Genomic DNA, 17,048 nt, shown 5'->3' on the forward strand with positions numbered 1-17,048 from the left:
AATACGATGCTAGACATAGTTTTTTCCGTATGGATGAGAACCGGTTCCTATCCCCCGGATTCGAATGAATACGAGAAAAAAGATTCCTTCTCTCCCACACAAACGCACACACACACACACACACACACAAACACACACAAACAAATACACATACTCACTGAAACACTCACATATACACATTAAAACACTAATTCTCTGAAAATCATCTTTAACCCAAATGGTCACACAAACAACATGATTTTTAAAATATTTTCAAAGTTGCAATTTTATAGAATTAGTCTTTACATAGCAACCGTTAAGATAAGATGATAAATAAATCTTTTCAAAAAATAATATTATCTAAATAAAATTATGAAAATGTCTAAAGAGTTGAGCTGATTAGTTTGTTACTTACTAGAGGCATAAAAATAGCATAAAACCACCCTAAGACTTTAATCTAAAAATTAATAAAGCCTTAATCATTTGGTGACCTATGTGAAACTATGGATATCGAAATCTAAAGCTACAGACAAAAAACCTTACTACTTTATATAATAGTATTAATACATCTTATGTACAAGAGGAAATGCAGCAATCATTTTTTAAACTTTTAGCCATTTAAACCGAAGAGAGATATCTTAAAGCTATAGGTTGTATTTGATACTGCTTTTAAATTTAATCTTTTTTTATGGTACTCTATATTTTAAGCAATTATGTTTTCTTAGTTCTTTTTAAAAGCAAAGCTTTTCTGTAATTAGGGTCGGTCGGTCTGACCGTACGTACGTCTGAGACGAATAGCTTTTTTCGTTAATTTTGGCATGTTAGAATTGTCCTATCGATTTCAAACTTTGCATGGTGATTCCTGTAGTACTTAGGTACGATTTAGAAAGCGTAGCAACTCTATAATCATTACCCGAATGTCCGTACGTCCATTTTAAACATGTTGATTTTTCTAATTTTTCAACAACAAATTTTTATGTGATCTAATTATAAGTTGATCTGATTTTTGGTATATTGATTCCTGGGACAAGAAAATTACAATTTTATAAGCGAAGCAACTCTATAGTCAAGTCCAAACAATGTAAGTATGTCCATAAACATTACGCTGTATTAGGTAGTTTTTCAACAAATTTACTTACAATTTTGCTTCGACTCTTATACATATCTGATTATTCAGTTCTAACACTATACAAGTGTTAATGTCCGTTTGTCCTACCGTTTCAGTGCTTCGCTTTTGTGGATGTTGTCATCCTTGTTTAGAAAAAAATGTAGAAGAAAGTTTGTAAACTTGGCATCATCAAATATTTTTTGTTCAAATTCCAGATGTTTTTAAAAGGTAATAAAAGTTATTTCTCGTATCGTATTATAAACGGCTTTCCGCGGATATAGAATGTACAATTATAAGATTAAAACTAGTTTTTTTAGCCCCGTGGTGCCGAAGGCACCGGCTAAAAAAAAACTAGTTTTAATCTTATGATTGTACATTTCTATATTCGTAGAAAACTGGATATAATACGATACTAGACATAGTTTTTTCGTATGGATGAGAACCGGTTCCTATCCACCGGATTCGAATGAATACGAGAAAAAAAAAGATTTAATTCTAAGGGTTATCCATCGCATCGTACTACAGACAGCTTTCCTTGGTTATAAAAATGAAAATTATAAGATTAAAAGCAGTTTTGTGGGCCTCGAAGGCTGAAAAAACTAGTATTGATTTTCTCGTATTCATTCGAATCCGGTGGATAGGAACCGGTTCTCATCCATACGAAAAAACTATGTCTAGCATCGTATTATATCCAGTTTTCTACGAATATAGGAATGTACAATCATAATATTAAAACCAGTTTTTTTAGCCGGTGCCTTCGGCACCACGGGGCTAAAAAAACTAGTTTTAATCTTATAATTGTACATTCTATATCCGCGGAAAGCCGTTTATAATACGATACGAGAAATAACTATTATAGTTTTTATTTTGATATTCGTGAAAACAATGCTATACATGATTTTTTCAGTATTTATAGGTTTCGAAGCCATATTGGAAATTATATTGTAGCTTGGATTTTCTAAATTTAAATCTAAATGAGAAAAAGAGAAATAAAGTCACAATTAACCAAATCCTTTGTTTTTAGTATTCCTTGTCTTAAGTGTGCTCATACGAGGTGGATGGACTAATTATAAAGCATGCCAGGTTTATTTTCTATTTTTAAAAACGAAGCTTCTCTACAATTAGGTTCGGTTCGTCCGTCTGTACGTCCGTAACGGTTCGCTCTTTTTGTTAATTTAGGCATTTGTCCTAACAATTTCAAACTACATATTAATTTTTAACCTTTTTGACAATCATATTTTATGTGCATGATACAATTATTCTATGCATATGATTTTTGGAATAGTGATTCCTGTTACAACAATGTACAATGTTATAAGCGAACCATCTTTATATTCAAATAATCATTATCTTTTTTTATAATTTTCATTTTGATGTAATAATCATTCTTGTGAAATGTTTTAGTGCAGAGAACGACCAAAATATAAGGAAGAACACAGAACTGTTTATAATCTAAGGTGAACTTTTGATTTTGAGCCATGGATTGGATAATATGTAGAAACTGGGTTACATATAGAAGAGAATAGGACATCCGCCCCCTCCCCCCTCTTCTAAAAAATAATTTTAGGAGCATCCATGGCACCCTCGATTGGGAGTTAAGTAATAATTTCTAAATTTTGAGAGTGCTTAGGGCATTTTTTTGTGTGTAGGCTGGGGGGAGGGGGGGGGTTATCACTTTACTACTATTACACTGTACGTATAAAATATTCGTTGACTTGATGTGTTAAAATTAAACTTAGGATGCTTTCAAATGCTAATTTACTTTTATTCAACTACATTATAAAAATGGATGTAGAATGTACGTAGTTATTATGACATGGGAAATTGTCGTCAATTTAGCTTGCTTACATGGAACTAATTCGGTATGAGGAGAGGGGATATAGACACTTTATTAAACACTAGCGGCTGCGCCCCTAGCATCTAGGGCTCTATATTCGAACGAATATAGAAGGGCAGAAGAATAGCCTAAAACCATATGTAAACTTATTTATAAAAATAAAATAGCCTAAAACCATCTCAGGGCATGTACGAAGCTTCCTTCTAAAGGAAAGCCATATCGGTTTGGTGGTTAGCAAGATCCTTCGCTACAAACAAAAAAGCTTAGTACTTTATATGACAGGATGAAAATCTGGAGTAACATCCAAGTAATATAAATCTTTATATAAGATTTTGAAATAATATTTTTTTATTTTAGGCCTCAAGATATTGGATTCGTAGGAGCTATAGGAGATTCTTTTACTTCTGGATATGCTTCCAGATCTAATAATCCATTAAGTAAGTCAAATATAAATAAACAAGAAAACCAACATCTATGAATAGCAAAGGGCTATAGTGAAATGCAGGGCTCGGCAGCCGCCGTGTTTAAGTCTAAAATTTTATCCCGTTTGGATGATTTGAATTTTTTTAAACAGAGATTATCAGATTTGTGTCAGGTTTATTCTTCAAGCTGATATTCAAAATTGTTAAAGGTTAATTTGTGGATTTCATGCGACTGCTGAGCCTTGGTAAAATGTTTGTCATATAGCAGGATAAAGAAAAAACATTAATCCAAAGAATCATGGACAGACTAGCGGACATTATGAGCTTTAGAAAATATTAGCAATAGGCATTGTTGTTATTATTGCATAATCATATGTTTTTCTTTTTTATTAATCTTTATATTTTTGAATAAAACCAGTAATCATCTAAAGCATATTCCCTATAACAAAAATACATATTCATATATTCCAGGGATCTAAAGGGATAAGCCAATGGCCGATAAATTGATGGACATCACCCACATTAAATTACCCCTTCTGTAAAATAAAATTAGTGGTTGAAAAGTTTCAACACTCAACTTAATAAACCAACCAATGACATTTCAGTAAAAGTCCCCAAAGTTATTGAGCCGACGAATAAGAAAACGTTATTACAAAACTTTGGGGACTTGTGTAAAAAATAGCCCATTGTCTCCTCTCTCTCTCTGCCTTAATTCACCAGAGCTGGATCTTTAAATCATTTTAGTGGTGTGCCAGATCGGGGTGAGCCGAATTTCAGCCAATCACAGCGCGGCATTTCATAAAATGCTTTGCTCTCACTGGTGGAAAGTTGGCGCACCCCGATCTGGCTCACCACTAAAATGATTTAAAGATCCAGCTCAGGTATACCTATTTTTAGAATGATATCATCCCTATTTAGATTACATGACTGATTATTTGGGCACATCTTTTTCAACTGGCTTAGAACAAGATATGTCTCTTATTAGACTGGTTCAAATGTGCAATCCCAGGTAATTGTGTCTATTAGTAGACTGGTACAAAACTTAAATATTAGGTAAATATGAAGTTTATTATTATAAATATAATCCCAGGTAAGTGTTCCTATGATTAGACTGGTTCAAACATGTAATTCCTTATATATGTGTATATCACTAGACTGGTACAAATGTGTAATTCAAAGTAAATATTATAATATTTGACTGGTACAAATGTGTAATTCCAGGTAATTATGTCTATCAGTAGGCTGGTACAAGTGTGTAACCCCTAGTGTATGTTATACTTTTAGACTGGTACAAAATTGTAAACCCTTGTAAATGAGTATATTATTAATCTGGTACAAACTTGTAACCACTTGAAATGAGTATATTATTATACTGGTACAATAATGTAATCCCTTGGAACAAGATCTATTATCAGACTGGTATAAATGTGTAATCCCAGGTAATTATTCTGTCATTAGACTGGTACAAAAGTGTAATCCCATATTTATAAGTCTATTATTAAACTGGTTCACAAGTGTTGTTACTTGTAAATCTGTATATTATTAGACTGGTTCAAAATTTAAACACCTCGTAAATGTGAATATTATTAGACTGGTACAAATGGCAACCAAATATTAATATTACTATTATTAGTCTAGTACAAATATGTAATCTATAATCTGATATAAATGTGTAATCCCCTACATAGATTTCTATTATAAGAATGATACTAACATCTAATCTTAGGTAAATATGTATATCAATAGACTGGTACAAATATACAATATAAGGCAAATATATATATCGATAGACTGGTGCAAAAGTGTAATCCCTTGTAAATATGTAAATCATTAGACTGTTACAAATGTGAAATCAATATAGGTATATCAACTTAATTTAGATTAAGTTTTGTTGTTGTTCTTTCAATTTTAGCGTTCGTGGTGGTAGTTCTGGTGACAATGGCCTGCTTGGTGGTGATGGAGTAAGAGGTCAGACCATTCATTTGTTAGTAATCTTTTTTAAATAATTAATGATAATTAAATTGCTTTATTGTCATGGGTTCAACTTTTATAGAGTCTATCATATAAAACAATAAACATACTCCTGCGACTGTGGTGTAACATTTAGCGCATCTGCTCGTTATCGGGAAGGTAATGGGTTCGAATCTCGGCCCGACAACACGTCATAACTAAAGATGTTTAAAATTAATTCTATTGCTGCTATGTCAGTTAGAGAAGGGGAATGCCTTGTCCCAAAACAGGCACAAATATAAATTCTCAGACAAAGGTTATGCAATCAAAGGGTTGGTTGTCTGTAGGAAGATTGGCTGCGTAATCATGCACTTCATTAGCAAGATTTGGTTCAGAGATACCTCAAAATAACACCTAATCCCGTCCTAGAGTTGTTATCAAGGTTATCATATTAAACTTAAATTTTTTTTTTTTGCATCAGTTATTATAAAATTAAAACAGTTTTTTTTTCATCTTTAAACTTTTTTTTCCCATATAAATTTTCAAAACATTAGAGTAAACTGTCCACTTTAAATTGGGTCTTTGAAAATCAACCAAAAGCGTTATTAACCAAAAGCGCTTAAGTAATTTATTAGCAGACAAAAAATGGCCCAAATAAGGGGATCCAGGTAGTTGTTTGGTTTACATCTATATTTATAGATTTATTTTCAAAACAATGCAGGTTTAAATGTTGGAGTAACTGGTGCTGTTTCCAGTGAAGTTGGAGAACAAGCTAATAACTTTGCCACTCAAGTGAGGTAAAATTTACAATTTTTTAACAAAATTTTAATAAAATCCACGAAAAACATGCTAAAAATAAATGTTTCATAAACTCATAAGCCTTATGTAGGCGAAAAAGAAACATTAAAGCTACACAGCAACGATAGAAACTTGTCATTGATGATATAATAGCCAATCAGAGATATTTTTAGACAGATGCCAGGCTGGCTGGGCCAATAGAAACTTGTAATTATTAATGTGATAGCCAATCAGAGTTCTTCTTAGATAGATTCCAAACTAGCAGGGCCAATAGAAACTTGTCATTATTAATGTGATAGCCAATCAGACTTCTTCTTAGATAGATTCTAAACTAGCAGGGCCAATAGAAACTTGTCATTATTTATGTTATAGCCAATCATAGTTTATTTTAGACAGATGAAAATCTGGAAGAATCAATGGAAACTTGTCATTATAAATACAATAACCAATCATAGTTTTCTCTTGACAGAGGTCAGGGTGAAAGAATCATTAAAAAACTTGTCATTTTGTAGCCAATCATAGCTTATTTTAGACAGATGCCGGGCTGGCAGAACCAATGGAAACTTGTCACCATTTATGTTGGGGCCAATGATATCTTTGCTGAGTGTGATCCTATCAATGGCTATCAATATGGGTATGTAAAGTATAATTATACTTAATTGAACTAGTTTATTCACATGTTGATTAAAATGATTCATAATTATTAAAAATGTCAACGTTTTTTTTGGCAGTTTTCTTATTTGTTGGCTTAACAACTTTGGGGATTTGTATTTAATTTTGTTTGGTTGGTTCATCAAGTTGAGTGTCCAAACTTTTCAAACACTAATTTAGATCTAAATAAGGGTTAATTTTGTGTATCATCATTGGGGATGTATATGAATTTTTCGGCCATTGTCTTATCCCTTTAGATTCCTGATTTATAACACACTAACGTCACAGAAATTGGGGCAGAAGGGTTAAAAAAAAATAATATCTTTACTCATTCCCAGGAAGTAAGGGATGGGACAATTGCTCATATTTTCAATTTTTAGAAGTCTCAGACTTTGGGTACTGGCTTTAAGGGAATGTGCAAGGATTTAGCGATTCTGACTGACTTTGGGTACTAGCATATCATTGCCGCTAACCTGCTTAGTTAGTTTTGATATAGCAGACAGAAAAGTTTGTTATGAAATGGCTGGTTTTAACATTTTTTTTCTCCAAAAAATATCATTTTATAGATAACAACTTTATTGTGATATTTACAATTTTCTTCAAATTTTCTGGATAAATCTGGATTTCATGGCCTCTCAGCGAAAACTCTTGAATTTAATTAATTGCCCATTGTCCCCTCCCTTACTCCCTGACTCATTCCCCAAAATGGTTGGTATTAAACCTTATTTGTTGAAATCTTTAAATAATGATCTGTATGTGTATCTTTGTACAAAAGGGTATACTTAACCCCTGGACCGATATGATTCTCCTTTACAATGTAGCTTCTCATAGGTCCTTTGAAGGTTTATAACTTTTTTCGGAGGGGTACCACCACCCTCCTAAGAGAAATCTCCCCAGAAAAGAAATACCAAAAATGATTTTAAAGTACAGCTAGAGGCCTTAAGGGGCGTAGCCGCTATTACTGTTGAAAGAATAATATTGTGCTTTTTTAGAATGAATATACGTCGTGCATTGGATATGTTATCTGGCCTGCCTAAAACCTATGTTGTCCTTGTTGGGCTACCTGACCTAACCCAGTATTATGTAAGTATAGACGATTCTGATATACTAGTAGCAGGATGTATATTTGTATATCTGTGCAGTGCATAGTATGATTTTCTTACCGGCTAAAATTATAGGTATGTCACAGAAAAGGGAGGATTCATATAAATGCTAGTCCCCAAAGTCTTATAATAACGTTTTCTTATTCGTTGACTTAACAACCTAGGGAACTTTTATACTTTTATCAAATTATTGGAGATGTACATCATCTTATCCCTTTAGATCACTGGACTCTTATGGATTAATATACAGAATTTTTTCCATAAATCTATAAAAATGCTATGCAATTCATAATCTCTTATTTCCAGCAACTTGCACAGGACAACTTTCTCTGTGGTCTGTTGATCGGATTCGTTTCATCAAGATGTAGCTTCACACCTCAACAACAAAAGTGAGTTGTTTTGGTAGCTAAGATACTCTATAACATACCTATCAATTTCCTGATACGGGCGAGGCTCCTCTCAATACCCAAACAGACAACCAACTCTTTTAATGTACGATCTTGTCTGGAAGTCCTAACTGTGGTAATGAATTGCGAGTGTGTTGGGAAAAGGCATTCCCCCTACTCTAATTACTAATGTATCGTACCTGACATAGCAGCAGTTGGAACAATTTTTAATGTCTTTAGTATGACACGATGTTAGGTCGAGATCAGAACCTATCAGCTCCCTGACAAACAGCGGATGCGCTACGTGTTGAACCATGGTCTTTCCCTCGCTGATTGACTCAATTACTCATTTCACTAGGATACAAAATTAACATGAATGAAATGTTTTAGAGATTTGGTAGCACAGTTTAATGCTCAGTTACAACTAATATCTGAAGAATACAGGTTAAACTTATTTTCAGTAAGGCTTCATAACCGATTAGAACCTGTTGTCAGCCATACTGAAAAATTATGTATTACATCGTAATACAGACAATTTATAAGTTAAACTGGTTTGAATCTTATCATTTTTCATTTTATTATCTGTTGAAAGCTGTTTAAAAATCGGAGAAAAGTTATTGTGAAAAATACGAAGAATCGCCCCATAAGGTGCGATGTTACGGAAAGGACTATACCCGTATGATTTAGTATAATTGTTATAAAAGGTTAGGTTAAAATGGGTTACTTTTGATTTATTTTTTAAATGTTTGGTCACCTCTTCGTAACTGGACAAATAGTCTCAAATATCAGCAATGTGACGTCATAAAAATGAGTTATTATCCATCTCTTTTTAAGGGATTTTCTTTCCCCTCTCTTCTCCTTCATTTTTATGACGTCACATGGCTGATTTTTTAGACACTTTGTCCAGTTACCACCTCTTCAATTACTAAAGAAAAAAGTAAATTTTATCTGTAATGTTTCTTGTAAAATATTGCAACAATTTAATTTCACCCAATTTAGCATAATTCCCTTAGTTAGGTTTAAATGGGTTACCTACGATTTATTTTTAAAAAGTTATGGAACTACTTGAATATTATGATGAATCCAGGGTTATAAAAATGTAGGATAAATTAATGTACAATTCATTTTTAACAACAGCAAAAAAATTTAAACCATTGGCGGAAAAGTTTGGACACCACAAGTTCTTCACAGCTTATTAAGTCTTCGAATGAAGGAACAAAGTGTTTAGAAACTTTGAGTACCAACATAATTTACATTCCAATGTCCCAGGGAGTAAGGGAGGGGACATTGGATCAAATATTCAATTTTTAGGAGTCTCAGACTTTGGGTACTGGCCTAAAGGGAATGTGCAAGAATTCAGCAGGTTCTGACTGACTTTGGGTACTAGCGCATCAATGCCCCGCTAACTAGCTGAGTTAGTTTTGAATATAGCAGACAGAAAAATTTGTATCAGATAGCTGGTTTTACCAAATATTTTTCCCAAGAAAATGTCATTTCATGTATAGAAACTCTAATGTGATATTTATGTATTAAACAATCTAGGAACCTCTTGAATTTAGGTGGCAGTTAAAAATATATGAGAAAGGTTGACAAAGTTCTAAACACGATTTTTCTTGTGATTAATTACAGAATGTTTACTACATTGTGATGTATTAGAAATTTAATTTTCAAGTAAATGATTTTTTTCTAAGAACTAATTTTGTTCTTTATTATAATACCATGATCCCTTTACAATTTTGGTCAAATTTTCTGGATAAATCTAGTTTTCATTGCTTTTCAGCGAAAACTCTAAAATTGAATTAATTGCCCATTGTCCCCTCCCTTACTCCCTGCCAATGTCCCCTCCCTCCATGGTTAGATCTAAAATATAATTGTTCAGGTACATGAGGAAAGACTTTACTGTAGAATATACCCCAGCTGTTGCAAATGCTTATCAAACGGTAATTATATTTTTTAAATAATAATCTATTTTGATGGAGGGGAGGAGGGAGATGATCCGTATTTTGGTGTAGGAAATGTCAAAAAGTGAAGAAAAACAAAAAAATAATTTATCTATGTCTCATTAGTTTTAGGAGTGCCTATAATTTGTGGGGGGGCGATTATTAAAATTAAATACTATTTATATTTTAATATCCGCGAAATGCTGTCTTTTATACTAAGCTATAAATAACTATTTTATAATAGGTTGAGAGAGACCAGTTTGCATTTGATTGTTTTCATTTGGTTCCACAATTCTATGAACAGGTTTTAATTTGAAGTTGTTGTTTTTAAACTCCCTTTATAAATAGTAGATTTAAGACTGACTCATTTCAACATAAATATTGTATACCTATCAATGTATATATTCTACTACAGCCTTTAGAATCAAAGCTATTATATTTGTTAGTATTAGTGTATATGTGGTAAGCCGAAGCGTTTCAGCTCACCGGTTGCGAGTTCGAATCCAACGAGCCCCTAGCCTTGAAGTATTCTACCAAAACAAACTAGCAGGATTTACTCATACAGAAATTATATTTAACTGAATACATTTACAATGGGTGGTTACTATATATATACAAAATAGATTATAACAATAAGTTAGGTTTGAAGGGGGTGTGGGAGACAAGGGCGTAGCCCGCGGCGGTAGACATCTGTGGGGTAAGCTGTAGTAAAAGGGAAGGCACCATCTCCCGGTTGTATAGTTGCCTGAGGGGCGCGGGGTTGCTAAGTGTCCGTGCCCCTCCCCTATTTTAGCCAGTCCAATCTGACCGCTGCGCGACGGGGTCATCTGCGGTCATGAGGTGAATGGTGATATAATAGGATTAGTGCAGAAGGCTTGACTTGATAAGCCACTGAGTAGCAACTCTGTAAACTACCCGTCCGTCTGCTGCCGTATTACCACATATAGATGAGATAGACACCTTTTTCAGTTTCATTTTGACACATTCATTTTAATTCTTTAAATAGAAATTAAATCAATACATAATATATGTATAACCACGTTTCTTTCTATCTATGTATGAATGTATGTTAAGTCATATTATTTACATATATGCGCATCTATGACCGATTACGGTCATGTTTTGTTTATGAATGTAATCATACCTGTTTTTATGCTAATTATGAAAATAATTATATTTAGATTTCTACAAACATATGGAACAGTCTTTTCCAACCAAGACAATCTAGAACATTAGGAAAGTTTATACATGAATAATACAAAAACAAGGATGACAACATCCATTAGTAGCGAAGCACAGAAAAATATTTTTACAAATTGGACAAGTGAAATACATATCCAATGACTGACAGAGTTGAAATATAGAGAACTTTTGCTGTCATTTAACATAAAACTTGAGTAAAAAGCATTACAGTCAAGCTACAGAGTAGAACCTAAACTTGACGCAACCCAATCTTTCCCACTTTTGTATTACTTTTGTAGGAACACGATTCCAGTGACGTCATATTTTTCTTTCCCGTAAAAGGGAAGGGGGGAAGAAAAAAGCGATTGGAGAAAAAGGGGTTTTCCCATCTCTTTTGAAGAGATTTTCTTCCCCCCTTCCCTTTTTCGGGAAAGAAAAATATGACATCACTGGAATCGTGTTCCTACAAAAGTAATACAAAAGTGGGAAAGATTGGGTTGCGTCCATAAACTTTATAGAACATAATTTTCACACAATCGAATTGTCTGTGAAACTGTAAGGGTATTGAAAACCCGCGACCATTGTTTACCTCGTCGTTGGGATAGCGAAGGGTTCAAATCTCGGCTCAACCCCGCGTTATAACTGATGACGTTAAAAATTGTTCCTACTTCTGCTAGGTCAGGTGCACGAAGTTAATAGACAGAGTAGGAGGAATGCATTGGCCTTTAACAGGCACAACTCATTACTCTGCTCAGTTGTGACTTTCAGACAAAGTTTGTGCAATGAAAGAGTTGGTTGTCGGGTATGATTTATCAAATTACCCCCAGGGAAGGGAATAATAGCTTTTTAGAACACCCTTGCATTTCTTAATATAAATTTATGAAAAAAATGCAGGAAACTACAATGGTAACGTACAGCCCACCTGCCCCTCTAGCTATAATCAATTTCTTAGAACAAAGAAAAATTCATGATTGCCATAATTTAAATGATTGAAATGAATTAATGAAAATATATTTATTTTTTGCTTTGTTAAAGTCAAAAACGAAGAGTGTTTTACAAATTAAAGTTGTAAGTATTTTTTCTTAGTCGAATGGCTCCACTGTCTTTTAATATTATGATTCTTGTTCGATGTAAATAATGATTTTTTTGTAACAAAAGTGTAATTTAAATATGAAAATCAAAGATATTTTATCAAACAATTAGATTCATTATGAATAAATTTTATTTATTTCATATTTGATACTTAATTTTTTGTAAAAATCAAATGTACTTAAAGTATTTTGTATCCTTAGTCAAATAAAAGTACAAACTTATTCAGAATTTTTCTTTTATTTAGCCTGAAGATACTCCATGAGGAAGGGATACACCACGAGATCTTATTATAGCATCTGTGAACCAAATCTTGATTAATTAGTGACTATATGGTCACACACCCTTTCAACAACCAACCCTTTAATTACACGACTTTTGTTTGGGAGTCTTAACTTTGCATGGTAATTAGTTGCGCCTGTTTTGGTCAAAGGCATTCCCCTTACTCAAACCACTTGTGACTCGCACCTATAATAGCTGCAGCAGAAACCACTTTTAACGTCATTGGTTATGACACGGTGTCAGACTGAGATTTTAACCTTTCATCTTCCCGACAACGAGAGGATGCGCTATGTTTTACGCAACAGTTGCGGGTTTTTTAAATACTGGGCTCGGCAGTAGCAGAATTTGTATGTGTGACATGACTGCCACTGCCGCACGCAGTGGTCATGCCATAAATCAATCACACAAAGTTAATAACTGCAAGGTAAAAGAAATATTCCAGCAGCCAAAGCAAATATAATTAGCGACTGTAATCAGTGATAAAATCTGTAGTCTTTTTTTCTTTAATTTGTGTTATGTTTAAAATGTTTTATTTTCCAGGATTTTGCTTAAAAACGACGACTTTACATCTTTACTTTTATTGTAAAATATATAAATAGTTAATAAAATGCATTTAATATAAATTTCAAATTTATTAAGAATAATATTATTAACATGGTTTAATTTTTAGACATTAATATACTAGAGTAGTTTGAATCCATCAACATATCCCCACTCCCATCCAATTTTTTCTCCAGAAATTGTTACATACGATGTCACTTTTGACGATTTATCAACGTTGCCTATTTTACATATCAGTTCTGTCTGCAAGTCGTTCATCAGAAGACTGTTGGGAAACCGGTTTGATCCTTTGGCCTCAATAATTTGGCTGGCGCCTGTGATTCTGTAGCTGTAGGATCTGTCAAGTTGGAATTTTCCTGTTGAATCTGATTCACCTTGAACCGAAAAAGCAACTGACTTTTGAAAGATTTGTGTCATGTCCCATTCTACTTCAACATTGCCCTTGATTTTCTTAGGAGCCAGGCTGTTAAGCGACATCTTGACCTTGTTTTTGTAGTAGTTTTCAGATTGCCAGGTGGATACAAGTTCATACTTTGGACCGTCAGTAAACTCTAAAGTATGCTTGATATTTCTACTACCACTCTGACCACTTTGAGTATACTTAAACTGTTCCTTATCATTTACTGATGAGGTTACAACTTTACCATTGTTGTTAACCTCCGTGATTGTTTTGACATTCTCGAATTGATCAATGTTGGTGGTAACTTTGAACAATGATAGGTCAGAGAGCCATTCAGCATCCATCACAAAGCCCTTGGCAAACTTATGTTTTAAGTTGAAGGTTAAAGCCATCTCGGTGAGAAAGTGTTTACTTAACACAACAGAAACTCTCTGATTGGACTTCTTGATGTGGACCTCCTTATTAGAGCTATTATCAGGCTTATAGGTCAGAATATCAAATTGTATCTTGCCTGCATCCATCTGATCAAAGGCAAGGTTAAACCCTAATTTGAAGGACGACAGACAGTGCAGACAATTCATATTGTAGAAACATTTATAAACAGGACTTTTGTCTTTGATTTGCCAATCAAGAAGAACATTATAACCAACAGTTGTATCAGTATAAGCAAGACCAACACTAAAATTGCCATCCAAGTATTTGACTTCGTTCTCCATTACTGTAAAGCTAATAATTGGATAATGATTTTCTGTCATATCAACCTTCAGGTCTAAGATGATGCCAGTCTTGGGCAGGTACTGGAACTTAAAAAACATTGTATTGCTATCATATTGAAGTCTTACTTTACCCTCACCAAACATGCCAGAGTATCTGCCCTCATACAGAGTATCATACTTTAGGTGTGGATCGAGTACACCCTTCAACTTAGAGGTGAAAATATCCTTGTTATTCAAAGAAAAGCTGATCCCAGCCTCATGCGACTGCGACATCATTTTAGAATAAGCTTGGAAATCAAACTTTCCAGCTGTTCCCAGGTCAATGAAAACCTTCACGGCTGCATTGTCATCATCTAGGTCAACATCAATGTAACTCTTGTATTCTTTACCATCAACATTTGCCACAACATCAACCTTACTTTCTGCCTGATTTAAGGTGCACACAAAGTTTATTTTTTGATCACCTACAAATTCTCCTCTAACTGTTTGATGATCAATCTTAACAAGCGTGAGTGTGTACAACTTGTTGGTGCCCTTATGATTATCAAAATGAATCATGAAATTAAGCATGCTTTTATGGTCAGTCTTGGTTGTAAGACTAAATGTAGGTGGCCTGTCTGCATTACCCGAGCTGTTAGATCTAAACATATACTTCCCATCAATCAGGTGAGCATTTTTCTGCCTCTCAAGAGTAATACTGCCCGAGTCCTTGCCTCCAAAGAGGAATCCAACAGTGTAATCAATTTTAAAGCTGAAGAGACCATCTGCAAAAACATCTCCAGTGTCGGCATTGATTACAAGCTTAAGAGATTTAACAGGGACACCCTTCATAACTCTGCTTAGGTCCTTGAAGGCAACTTCAGCAACTCCCCCCTTGAGACGGTTGGCAGGATCCAGGTACTTTACCTTGAAGTTGAATCCCAGCTTCTCAAGGTTGAATTCTTTGTCCCAATTGCTTCTCTTCACTCTCTCCATGACAAGGGAGGAGGCTAAGGCATTTGGGTTGCTCATCAGGTCCTGCAACTTCTCCATCATTGCATCAGATCTCATCACAGAGCCTAAGAACAAAGATTAATTAACCTAAAATTTTTAAAATTTCATTAAATGAGAAAGGTTTCCTTCATAACCCTGTAAGCTATTCTTTTCAGGGATGTAAAAAGGATAAGACAATGGCTGAAAAATTGATGTACATTCCTAATTATGATACACAAAATTACTTTTTCTGTAGATAAAATTTAGTGGTTTAGACGTTTGAACACTTAGTTTAATGAATCAACCAATCAAATTTCACTAAATTCCCCAAAGTTGTTAATCCGAATAAATAAGAAAAAGCTATTATAAAACTTTGGGGACTAGTGTGATAAACTGCTCATTGTCCTCTCTTTCTTTGTGTTCTTTTCCACTGCACTGGAATAAAAAAAACCATAAAGAAAAAACATTTTTTAAAAACAAACAGCACACCCAGAGGCTTCAGACAACATGTCCTGATTATACATATATATCAGCAGTGTTATTTTTCAGTGTACATGAAAGACAAAAATGCAACTATTATTTGTTGGATAACTTCCATACTATAATCATGAATGTAAGAAATACCTTGTGAAGCCCCAATGGCTAGAGCCATCAAGCAACACAACAGAGAACTTCTCATTCTAAAAAAGCATTGATAAAAGATAAAAATATGTATAACTTAAATTGGAATGCTATGCTATTCTCCTATATAGCTGACTAGCGGCTTCGCCCCTAGCCTCTAGGGGCTTTGCCCCAAAAGGTAATTTTTTTTAAAAATTTAGTATTTCTGGTGCTGCCATTTATTTTAAAATATCTGCCTAAAAAATGGTGGAGGGATATTTTTGTTTTTTTGGGGGTTGTGGGTGTTCCACCCCCCAAGAAAATAGCCTAAAACCACCATAGGAACAGTAGGTATCCCTGTAGAGTAGAATCCAATCGGTTTAGTGGTTACCGAGATTTTAAGGGTTAGACGGACGGACAGACAGACGGACAGATATCATTCTACTTTGTATTATAGATATATTATACATAAGTAAAAATGAAGTAATATACCTAGCTCTACATTGATTGAACTTAATTTGACCTTTATAGGATCCTAATGTAAAAGTCTGTCTATGTGTGATGCCGGTTTTCCTTGACATCAAAGAAGGTTCATAACTAATTAGGTGTCACAACCCATTAGAGAAAAATGGCACCTATAAAAAAAAAATATTTTCTTTTTAAAACTCAATCTCTCAATCTGTAAATGCCAATAAACTAAAAGCATACTAACCTAATAAGTCATGCAGTACAGTGTATTGACAAGATATCTAGTTTGTTTGAGTTTATGCTGCTCAAGACTAGACGCAAGAGTGTACTGACTTCCCAGTGATTATTCACCTCCGTTTTATTGACGCCGACAGCAGGGATCTAAAGGGATGAGACAATGGCCTGTAAATTAACGTTTGAACTTAATAAACCAACTAATGAAAATTTAGCAAAAGTCCACAAAGTTATTGAGCCAACGAATAAGAAAACGTTATTATAAAACTTTGGGGACTTGTGTAATAAATAGCCCATTGTCTCCTCTCTCTCTCTCTGCCTAAATTCACCAGAGCTGGATCTTTAAATCATTTTAGTGGTGAGCCAGATC

General features: G+C 34.0%; 2 protein-coding genes across 2 annotated transcripts; one reads left to right on the forward strand and one right to left on the reverse strand.

Moving 5' to 3' along the window:
* The first annotated feature begins 709 nt into the window (after positions 1 to 709).
* LOC145327237 (phospholipase B1, membrane-associated-like) lies at positions 710 to 12,589 on the forward strand. Its single transcript, XM_080170820.1, has 15 exons — positions 710 to 1,315; positions 2,112 to 2,170; positions 2,492 to 2,544; positions 3,282 to 3,361; positions 4,265 to 4,355; positions 5,259 to 5,314; positions 6,018 to 6,093; positions 6,627 to 6,728; positions 7,738 to 7,828; positions 8,155 to 8,237; positions 8,625 to 8,678; positions 10,114 to 10,174; positions 10,419 to 10,478; positions 11,356 to 11,408; positions 12,249 to 12,589. Exons 1-15 carry the CDS (start codon positions 1,303 to 1,305, stop codon positions 12,325 to 12,327), a joined length of 1,011 nt encoding a protein of 336 aa, XP_080026946.1. The 5' UTR covers positions 710 to 1,302; the 3' UTR covers positions 12,328 to 12,589.
* A 700-nt stretch (positions 12,590 to 13,289) lies between these two features.
* Positions 13,290 to 16,778, reverse strand: LOC145327236 (uncharacterized). Its single transcript, XM_080170819.1, has 3 exons — positions 16,689 to 16,778; positions 16,001 to 16,056; positions 13,290 to 15,462 (listed from the first exon to the last, which is right to left on the reverse strand). The coding sequence occupies exons 2-3, from the start codon at positions 16,053 to 16,055 to the stop codon at positions 13,409 to 13,411; spliced, it is 2,109 nt and encodes a 702-aa protein (XP_080026945.1). The 5' UTR covers position 16,056; positions 16,689 to 16,778; the 3' UTR covers positions 13,290 to 13,408.
* Positions 16,779 to 17,048: the final 270 nt, after the last annotated feature.

This window comes from Acartia tonsa, chromosome 8, assembly GCF_053477335.1.
Source record: "Acartia tonsa isolate MP-2025a chromosome 8, ASM5347733v1, whole genome shotgun sequence".
NCBI classification, from domain to species: Eukaryota; Metazoa; Arthropoda; class Copepoda; order Calanoida; family Acartiidae; genus Acartia; species Acartia tonsa.

Bases quoted from the DNA above. Each gene is read 5' to 3' on its own strand.
- LOC145327237 (XM_080170820.1), top strand. The intron at 5,315-6,017 runs GTCAGACCATTC...AAAACAATGCAG, and splicing joins TGGTGGTGATGGAGTAAGAG to GTTTAAATGTTGGAGTAACT. The intron at 8,679-10,113 runs GTTAAACTTATT...ATAATTGTTCAG, and splicing joins CTAATATCTGAAGAATACAG to GTACATGAGGAAAGACTTTA.
- LOC145327236 (XM_080170819.1), bottom strand. From the start codon at position 16,055: ATGAGAAGTTCTCTGTTGTGTTGCTTGATGGCTCTAGCCATTGGGGCT. The intron at 15,463-16,000 runs GTATTTCTTACA...CTTTGTTCTTAG, and splicing joins AGCCATTGGGGCTTCACAAG to GCTCTGTGATGAGATCTGAT.